This window comes from Arachis ipaensis, chromosome B07, assembly GCF_000816755.2.
Source record: "Arachis ipaensis cultivar K30076 chromosome B07, Araip1.1, whole genome shotgun sequence".
Classification (NCBI taxonomy): Eukaryota; Viridiplantae; Streptophyta; class Magnoliopsida; order Fabales; family Fabaceae; genus Arachis; species Arachis ipaensis.
The window spans coordinates 35198167-35208654 of NC_029791.2; the positions used below are offsets into that span (position 1 = coordinate 35198167).

At 36.5% G+C, this 10488-nt stretch overlaps 2 protein-coding genes across 2 annotated transcripts in view; both read left to right on the plus strand.

Moving 5' to 3' along the window:
* LOC110265030 overlaps positions 1-3281 on the plus strand; it is a 4300-nt gene extending 1019 nt beyond the window's left edge. Inside the window, exons 2-4 of the mRNA XM_021107770.1 lie at positions 992-1173; positions 1251-1573; positions 3124-3281. Of these exons, the coding sequence (XP_020963429.1) occupies positions 992-1173; positions 1251-1573; positions 3124-3228 (610 nt within the window). The 3' untranslated portion in view covers positions 3229-3281. The remainder of the gene's footprint in view (positions 1-991; positions 1174-1250; positions 1574-3123) is intronic.
* Positions 4472-5234, plus strand: LOC110265031. The gene is made up of 2 exons (XM_021107771.1): positions 4472-4672; positions 4800-5234. The coding sequence occupies exons 1-2, from the start codon at positions 4472-4474 to the stop codon at positions 5091-5093; spliced, it is 495 nt and encodes a 164-aa protein (XP_020963430.1). The 3' UTR covers positions 5094-5234.

Below are 10488 nucleotides of genomic sequence, written 5' to 3' on the forward strand. Positions count from 1 at the left end.
AAGATAGAGTCTTCCAAGTTTAACTAAAAAAAAATATAATATACAATGATATAAAAAAAACTAATAAAAATATAATCAATTTAGTTCTAAAATTTAGGATTGGATAAGTATATTTGTTAAATTTTTTATTTAGTATTGAGTACGTATTACCTGAATTAAAAGAGTTATGGTGAATAATAGATTAATTTACTAGTCTTATATTTTAATTGTTGATCTATAATGATTCAATTAATTATTTTAAGAATGTAATTTATTTCATATTTGATATTATATAAAAATAATTATTAACTTAATAAAAAATTAAATAATTTTTTAATATTAAAAAATATATTTTAAAAATAAACCAACTAAATTTGATGGTAGCCCCACCAAAAGTACCCATTTCGTTGGCACCAAGCATACAATAGCTTTCCCCACCAGAAGTTTCAATTCGTGCGCCCCTCCTGAGATGACGACTAAATCCATTTCGCGGGTGCTTTGCGAACAATGGCCCTGCGCATTTTCGTAAAGCTTTCTCTGCATGCGTATTATGGGAATTAATATATTTTATTTACTTATTTATATAAAAAAAGCCTGCATAAATAAGCTCTATCGTACCTATTAATCCAATTTTTAAAAATATGTATAATAATAAATAAGATGTTAATTGGTATGATGATTATTTCATATTTTGATTAAGAGGTTTTGGAATTGAAAGGTGCAAACAAAAACTGTACCTTTTTATAAGTTATATATAATTAAGGTTATTTTAGGAAAAAAAACTTTATTTTGGAATAGTAAAAATATTTGGGACAAATCATAGACTAATTTAAAATATAAATAATATTTTTATACTAAATTTTAAAAGTTTTCAATAAATATTTGAAATCTGTTTGAAAATTGATGAACTTTCAAACTGATTTTACAAATGATGCTATTTTCGCCCCAAATTTGTGAGAAAAAATTTTGTCTACTTCGAAGGGTTAGTTATAGTAAAAGCATTTAAGATTAGGGGTGTCAAAAATCCCCAAGAAGCGGGGATCTCCGCGGGGACCGCCCCGAATGAGGCCCCGATAGCGGAGAATTTTTCCTGCGGCGACGGGGATGGGGGACAAAATTCCCCCGAAGCAGATGCGGGGACCCAAGCGGGGATTCCCGTCCCCATCCCCGTATTCTCCACAATCCCCGAATATAGTAAATTATTTAAATATCTTTATGAATTTAATTTTTATTTTGGTTTTTAAGTAATTTCACTTTGCATATATATATAGAAAAGTTAACCCTACTCCTCTTCCCAGTTCCCACTTCCCACTTCCAACATAGAGCGCCGCATTTGTTGTTCAACAGTGCTCCTCTCCTCGCGAAACCCTTCGTCTCTCTCTGCACCCTTCCTCTGTATTCTCTCCGTCGTCCCAGCCAGCAACCTCCGACCACCATCGACACCCCTACTCGTCACTGTCTGTTTCAGCCGGCCCACACTGCATCATTACCGCACCGCCCCGTGCGCCCTATTCCGTTCGCTCTCTTCCCGTCTTCGCCGCTCTTCTATTCACCGGCGTTTCTGACCTCTTCAGCCATTTCTTTCTTATCCCTGGTAAGATTCACTACTCTCTCCTTTTCTTCTTGTATTTTGGAATTTCAGTTTAGGTTTTTACTTTTTTTTTCATGAATTCTATGAATTTCTGATAATTGGTGGTTATTTTTTTATTTTTTTCATACTTTAATTTTTTTTATTTTCCATTAATTCTGAATTCTGATTTTATTAGCTATTGCCTGTTGATGAGTTTATGCTATGCTATTCTGTATTAATAATTTATATTTTGTAGAATGAAAAATTCTGATTTGCTGCACCATTTATATATTGAATTATAACCCAAAACGGTGATACATGAATCGACTAAACATAAAGCTGATTCACCTTCTTATTGTGCTTAATTTATTGGTTGAGCTACTTTAGTACAATGATTAAGTGTGTTTCAAGCCTCAAGTTTTAGGTTCTCTGTTTGTTGTAGTAACTGTTAGTTATGAGTTTTGATTGTAATTAGGATTCACTAAGTGGAATCTAGGGCCTTTTACAAATGTTTGGAAGGATTTAAAGAGTTTGAGGTTGTTGCAGGTTTAGAAGATGAATGGTTCTACTTCAGTTTTGGATTTTCTATTGAAAACTAGCTTAATTTTGCAGACTAGTAATTTCCCTTGCAGTGCAAAATGTGATTGATTGCATGTGGTTGGAAGAAAGTAATACATAAGTTTCAATCCTTGAGAGTGATGTAATTAGTAATTTGAAATTATGTTTTAATCCAAGTTAGAGCACAGATCTTTTTTTTGGGGACGTTTTGTCTTTAATTATTTTCTCTATAGGTTTTTTTTTTTTCTTGTAATTCTGAAATTGGAATATATTGTTCCCAGTGGTTCCTCAAAATTAAGCTATCTTGGCATTTGGATTGATTAGATGAAGTTGGAAATGGTTAAAAGGTTAGCTGGCCAAAATGAGATGATGAAAAACAAAAAATACTAAGTGAGATCCTTAGAATATTGATTACCTAAGGGATGTAAAATAAGCAATCTGACTTCACAAAAAGACCAAAACACAAGCTCTATAAACTGTTACTGCATGTGTATGTAATAATGTAATCCATAACATCAAATTTTATTTCGTATTAAAGTTCAATTTCATGTTAAATTTAACTCTCGTAAATTGTTGGTTGATATAATATAGGTAAATCAGGGTCGAAAATTCCAATTTCTTGGGACTATATGATGGATATGGAGATTTAAGAGTTTAGGTAATTATTTTTTTATTATGTTAAATTCTTATTAATTATATGGATTTCTTGTTTATGATGTATGTTAACATATTCATGTTTGTGTTGTATTTTAACAGAGAACATGGAATTGTTTGTTGGAAGCTGAAGACTTTATTTTATGGCTTTTTTTAAGAATGTATGTTGTATTTTAAAATTTCGTTTTATGAACTATGATCACTTGATTTTATATTTCTTTATTTGTAAGTTGTAATCTTGGATAAGATATGTATGTTTGTGATATGTATGTTTGTGTGTTGTTTTGACATTTTGTGGTTTTTTTTTTATATTTTTTTAAATTTTTTATAGTAATTTTTATATAAATGTTCAACATAAGCAGATGGGGAATGGGGACCCGCGGAGAACACGGGGAACGTGGGGAATGGGATGGAAGCAATTATTCCCCTATGGCGGGGAATGGGGCAGGGACGGGGACAAAATTTGAGGGCGGGGACGGGGAGCACGGAGGCATCCCCCGCCCCCACCCCGCCCCATTGACACCCCTATTTAAGACTAATTATAGACAAATTTGGGATAGAATTAACATTTTTCAAAATGCGTCCCAAATTCGTCTAAAGTTATTGCGCATATTCAGATGGAATACGGACGAATTATAGTTTTTGTCCAAAATGTGTTGATAATCTGTATGAAAATTTTGGCGCCATCTAAAAAAATTTTGGCGCCAAAATTTGGGACAAAATTTAGACAAATTTAGGACAGAATATATTATTCCAATATCTCCACTAAAAATTGTTTAACATTTGTCTCAAATTTGTCCGAAATGAAAAAGTTATTTGGACAGAATAAATTTCGTTTGAAATTTTCGTCCAAAAAACCCTATTTGGCGAGAAATTCGAAAAAGGAAACGAAATCCTTTCAAAAAAGGAAGTTATATATTCGCGCGTTAATTGAGTTAAGAATCTATTAGAGGCGCGTGAAACATACGTGCATAACAAGTGCGTTTGAGCGTAACATCAATTAGAGGACTTGTAAGACTTGTAGAGCAAAATCATTTGTATGTAGAAATTAATTCTTTTTATTATATACCTAATTTTTATAAAATATGTGTTATATATAAAATATAAAAAAACGTTGATTCTGTTAAAATTTATATTTTGATTGTATTTAAACTCGTTGCTTTTTTTCTTTTGGTGTCTACACGTTGTTTATATATATATTTCAAATATTTGTAGATAACATGAATGAATTTGACGAAATAGAAATCTTAGCTTTAGTTGTTTATGCAGACTACTTAATTTGTATACAATATAGAAGGTAGCATATGTTTCTAATTGAAAGATTAATCGCTCAACTACAGTGATATAATAGAGATCATGTAAAAAAAGAGGTAATGACCAAATTAGTATCCGAAAGATTGAAACGCTGACATTGTGATACCTGACTATTGTAATCGATAAAATGGTACCTGGTTAATTTTAAAACCTGACAAACGTGTCCATAAGCTTGCCAGACCAAAGTTCTGGTGAGGACAATGCTTACCTGGACACCGGATTTTGCTGACAAATTATGTTTTATTTGAGTTGTAATTTCTAATTAATTGATTTGTTAGCCTAGGTGAAAATTAGATCAATTGGATTTCATTTTGCCCCAAATCAGAACTTTGCCCTAATCCCAAATTAACAAGCTCTCTATTCGTTCATTCACAGGAGGGGATCCAAGATTGGAAGATGCACACAGCAAGGGGTCGTGGAAAAGCTGCAACGCTGAGAAGGCAGTCATCGATGCAAGCCTTCGACGTGGATGGTGCTTCGGGTATTGTGAGCAAAACTTACGATGGCTGTTGCTTTTGTCCCCTTCCAGTGGTTCCGTTGAAGTCAAAGACAAGTAGCAACCCTGATAGATGGTTTCTACGCTGCCCTATGTGGAAGGTAAGGTTGGAATTGTGATGAATATGTGAGGAAGTAGAATAATATCCCTTCTTGGTTTGTCGTCTGTTCTTATTCAGTTTTAGTATTCGATTGTTCTCTGATCTTTGAAATTTTCATGTTGTGCTAGAACACACAAATGCGTTACGGGTATTTCCAATGGTTGGATGAAATACAAGCGGAATGTGTGGAAGGAGAAGTTTCTTCAGAGAACAGTAATATGCTGGGCAAATCAGAACCCAAAAAGAAAGGCAGAATCAATGTCGACTGTGGGGATGGCCAGGAAATTCAAAAGATGATGATGGTACTTTCTGTGGTGAATGACATGAAGGAGAATCTGAAGAGGGTTGAGTTGTGCCTAATTTTTATGTGTATTTTGATTGGGTTAAATGTGGCTTTGATTATGTTTAGTTTGGCTAAGTAGATAGACATTGCACAGTATAATAGTATAACAGTGAGACTTTGGAATTTTGTAATCTTGTCCTCATTGTAATTGAGATGAATTAATGTATGATGTGTTCTTCTTGTGCTTTGATTGAGTTATTGTTGTTGTGATTTGAGCAACATATATGGAGTATATGTAAGCCATGTAAAATAGTTTTGTGAACAGAATCTGAATAAAACACCAAAATAACATCAAGTTATAACCATTAACTATTTAGAGTAACAAAGTTCAGGCCCCAAATAAGACTACCAAAATGACACATGTTCATAGTAACTGCTACAGACCCAAAATGACAGTAACAAAACACAGAAACACTAGGTTAGCACTTACATGCCATAATGGCAGTTGGGTGCATGTTAACTAAATCCTGTCCAAAATACAAATAACAACAGACTAAAAAACCCAAGAATCTCAGCTCATTTCTTGTCATTTGTTGATGGCTTTAATGGTGGTGGTCCGGATGGCTTTTTCTTCTTCAAGGATGGGGTGGACATGAAGCCTGTGAACCTGCTCTGTGTGGCTGGGCTTGCTGCTGCCATGGTCTCCCTAATCACAGTTGGTGGCCTAAATGGAGCTATAGGTTGGGCCTGAAGAGTGGGCCTAAGTAATGGACCTTGAGGCAATGACCCAACATTGGATGGAGATGCGGGAATTTGGGATCTAGACCCAACATCAGGCCTGACAACCCTAGGTTGAGCAAAGGGTGATGGTGCAGCTGCTGCATTTTGTGCTGGAGTTGGATGTGTTGTAGTGGTTGCCAGTCCTTTTCGAGTGGTGCTGCCTCTTCCTCTTGGTAGAACTGGTTTGCCCCTTACAAAAGATGGCCTGCCTCTCCTCTTTGGTGCTGGTGCTGGTTCTAAAGTAGCTGTTGGACCAACCAAGTTAGTTGCTACTGGTATGGTGGCTACATTAGGGGGTGAAGCATTTGTTGTAGTGTTGCCATCATTGATGTTATTCTGCATCATTTTGTCCATTCATGAAAACAAATCTTCTATGGAAATAGATCCAATAGTTTGGAACAATAAGGTTAAATAAATCACATTCTTTACCTGATTAGGCTAACTTTGTGGATGGTTTTGAGTGAGGTCTTCCTCATCTGCAACATGTGCAACGTGTGCAGCCTCCATGGTCTCCTCCCAGTTAGCTTCTTGCTCCCTAGCTTCTTCCTCATCAAGATCTGGTTCTTCAGCTGCTGTTCCATTTCCTTTTTCAGGACAATTTCTGCTATTATGTCCAGCCTTACAAAAAGCACATGAGTAAGAAAAATCAGCATTAATAAAGTTACAGCTAGGAAATAAAATGTAAAGTAAATACATATTAATAATGGTTTTTGTTTTGCTCACCCTTTTGCAGGTTTGGCATGTTATCTGTCCGTATCTTCTCTTGGCCTTGTATTGGCTTCCAGAACTTTGCTCAGTGCTATCCTTTCTCCTCTTCTTTGTAGGTCTGCCAATAGGCCTCTTGTATGGAGGGGACAGACATGGCAGCCCTTCGTGATGCTCCCAGTACTCCTGACTCGGTATGCTGCTAATGTGAAACATGTAAGTCCTATTATATGCCTCAATGGTGAGCTTATGATGGACATAGTCTTCAGGCTTCTCATTCTTTCTTTGGATTGCTGCAATTCCATGACAGCATGGTAGTCCAGTGAGCTGCCATTTTCTGCATGAGCATGTCCTCTCTCGTGTATTGACTCTCACTCTATGTTGCCTTGTTACTTCATGCCTCAATGGTGAGCTTGTGATGGACATAGTCTTCAGGCTTCTCATTCTTTCTTTGGATTGCTGCAATCCCATGACAGCATGGTAGTCCAGTGAGTTGCCATTTTCTGCTTGAGCATGTCCTCTCTCGTGTATTGACTCTCACTCTATGTTGCCACTTTGTTACTTCAAATTGGTTGTGCTCATCATCACCACACCATTGTGCTTCTCAGTAATTGGCTTGTCTTTTTTCTTTCTCTAACCTACTAACTTGTACAGGGGCTATCTGTCCAGTATAAGCCATCAGTGAGTCCTTGTGAGTTGCCATTGTCTTCATGATGTAGAACCTAAGCTCCTCAAGCATTGTCAAAATGCTCTTCCCCGAAGACCACAATTGTTGAGTTAAATGACTCATAGTTGTTGCTTGTCAAACTGTCTACCTTTGGCCAGTCTGAAAACTTTGATCTCGACCACTGTTCTTGTTCAAATTTTGACAAATACTCCCATGCTTGTTTGTTGATCCGTTTCACAACTCCCATTGCATCATTAAATTCTTGATCAGTAGTTGCTTTTGCACATTGCCAAAATGCTGTCTTAAGTTCCTTATTCTTCCATCTCTTGTTCAGATTTCTCCACATATGCATACAACAGAATCTGTGCTTCACCCTTGGCATCACGTCCTGTAAAGCTGGAATTTCTCCACATATGCATACAACACAAATAATTAGGAGACATTTCAAAAGTAATTTACAGAAACATACAAGAACTCAAAAAACATGAACATAATGCACATCACCTTTTGTTGGTCTGACATAAAAACCCAGCCATTCTCATTGTAGTCCCCAATGTCTTGGTGTAACTCCTCCAGAAAGAATCTCCAATTTTCCCTTGTTTCTGCATCAACAACCCCATATGCTATTGGAAACAGCTGATTGTTCACGTCCTGACCAACGGCTGTTAGTAATTGCCCTCCAAAGTAACCTTTCAAAAACGTCCCATCCAAAACTATAAATGGTCTACACCCTGCTTTAAAGCCATTTTTACAGGCAGCCAAACAGATGTACAAGTTCCTAAACCTAGGCAACCCCTCTGGCTGTGGAGTAGTCCCCATGTTGGCTCTTGAACCAGGATTAGCCTTGATGATTTCGTTAAGGTAGTCTCTGAGCCTTAGGTATTGATCTTTCTCTGTTTCCTCAATAACTTCTTTGGCTTTGTCGATAGCCCTATACATCATCCTCTCGTTGATTGAAATGTCATACTCAACTTTAAACCACTCCTGTGCCTCCCTTTGCAGTATGTTGGGATGGATCCTGAGCTTTGGGACTAGTTCCTCAGCAACCCAAGCACATGAAACTGATTTACTCTTGTTGCTCCTGGGGCACGTATGCTCGTCCACAAATGTCTTTATCTGAAAGGATGCTGGGTAGTTGGTCCTGGCACAATAGCACAACCAAGGGCAGTCTGGATCATAGCAGATCACCCTACACCTCTTCTTCTCATTCCTAAGGTAGAATACCTGTCTCCCAATTTGTATGTTGTACTTCTGCACTGATGCTTTGAACTGGTCCATGGTCTCGAACTCCATATTCAACTCCAGAGTTATTTTTCCATATGGCGTGTTGGGATTATGTTGAGGAAATACAGGTTCCTCTTCATCATCAGATGCAGGAGGGCTACAGAGTTCTTCAGATTCATATTGGTACATCTCAGGTTCACTATCGCCATCTTCTCTATTCGGGTTAGCCACCTCTACCCTTGGTGCTTCATCCTCCTTTCCAGGTACAATTCTTTGCCCAGACGGTTGAGGCCTTGGATGTTTTCTTCTTGCATTGTTCCTCTCACTTGTTTGTGTTACATTATCTATTGCATAGTCATTTGAGATACATGAGAATTGATGAAATTTTTATTCACATAGCCTCTAACTAAAAAAAATCAAATTTACCTGTTGGGTTTTCTGTAACAGGTTCATCTGCCCTTTGCTCATCCACAAAAGGTTCTCCAAAATCAGAACCTTCATTCAGATCAGCAACATCATCAGCATTGGTCTCCTCTGTGGGTTCATTCACAGCTTCAGCTTCTCGAGGATTACTCTCAGGAAGCTCATTCTCGGCAGCTCTTCTTTCTCGGGGTAAACCACTAGGTGGTGGTTGATGAGCGGATAATCTATACGCTTTTTGGCATTGTTTTTAGTATGTTTTTAGTATATTTTAATTATTTTTTATTATATTTTTATTAGTTTTTAAATAAAAATCATATTTCTGGATTTTACTATGAGTTTGTGTGTTTTTCTGTGATTTCAGGTATTTTCTGGCTGAAATTGAGGGATATGAGCAAAAATCTGATTCAGAGGCTGAAAAAGGACTGTAGATGCTGTTGGATTCTAACCTCCCTGCACTCAAAGTGGATTTTCTGGAGCTACAGAAGCCCAATTGGTGCGCTCTCAATTGCGTTGGAAAGTAGACATCCTGGGCTTTCCAGCAATATATAATAGTCCATACTTTACCTGAGATTTTTCCTACCAATGAATTACATAAGTATCTCTATCTTTATTTTATGTTTTATTTATCTTTTAATTATCAATTCTCCATCACCATCTGAATTCGCTTGACTGAGATTTACAAGGTGACCATAGCTTGCTTCAAGCTGACAGTCTCCGTGGGATCGACCCTTACTCACGTAAGGTATTACTTGGACGACCCAGTACACTTGCTGGTTAGTTGTGCGAAATTGTGACAAAGTGTGATTCACGTTTGAGAGCTCCAAGTCCTTTGGTGCCATTGTTGATGATCACAATTTCATACACCAAGTTTTTGGCGCCGTTGCCGGGGATTGTTTGAGTTTGGACAACTGACGGTTCATCTTGTTGCTTAGATTAGGTACTTTTCTTTTTATTTTTCAGAATTTTTAAGAATGAATTCTAGAGTTTCAAGGTGATGTTCTTATCATCACAAAAGCTGATTGATTCTCATCGATTTAGCTACTGAATGTAATGTCCTACTGAAGCTTGGCCAAACATGTCTAATATTTTTTAGACTGAAGCTTTAGACTAACATTGCATGATTCCTGGAATTCTTATTAAAACTTTTGAATCCCTTCATTTTCTTTTCCATATAAGTTTCGAAAATCACAAAAAAATTTATAAAACCATAAAAATCAAAAATATTTTATGTTTCTTGTTTGAGTCTAGTATCAATTTTTAAGTTTAGTGTCAATTGCATGACTTTCTTCTTCTTGCATTTTTCGAATTTATACATATTGTTCTTCATTGATCTTCAAGTTGTTCTTGATGATTTCATTGCTCTGATCTTCAAATTCTCTTGTTTTGTATGTTTTGTTGTTTCTTACATGCATTTTTACATTGTTATAGTCCTTAGTATACAAACTTTTAAGTTTGGTGTCTTACATGCATTGTTTATTTGATCTTAGTTGCATTTTTATTGATTCCCATCATCAAAAATTCAAAAATATTTTTTAAACTATGTCTTTTCAAGTCAATAATACAAAGAATTAAAGATTCAGAACATTCAGTAGAGGAATCAAACAGAAAAAGCTGGGCGTTCAGAACGCCCAGTGAAGAAGGAAAACTGGCGTTTAAACGCCAGCCAGGGTACCTGGCTGGGCGTTTAACGCCCAAAAAGGTAGAGAATTGGGCGTTAAACACCAGAATGGGCACC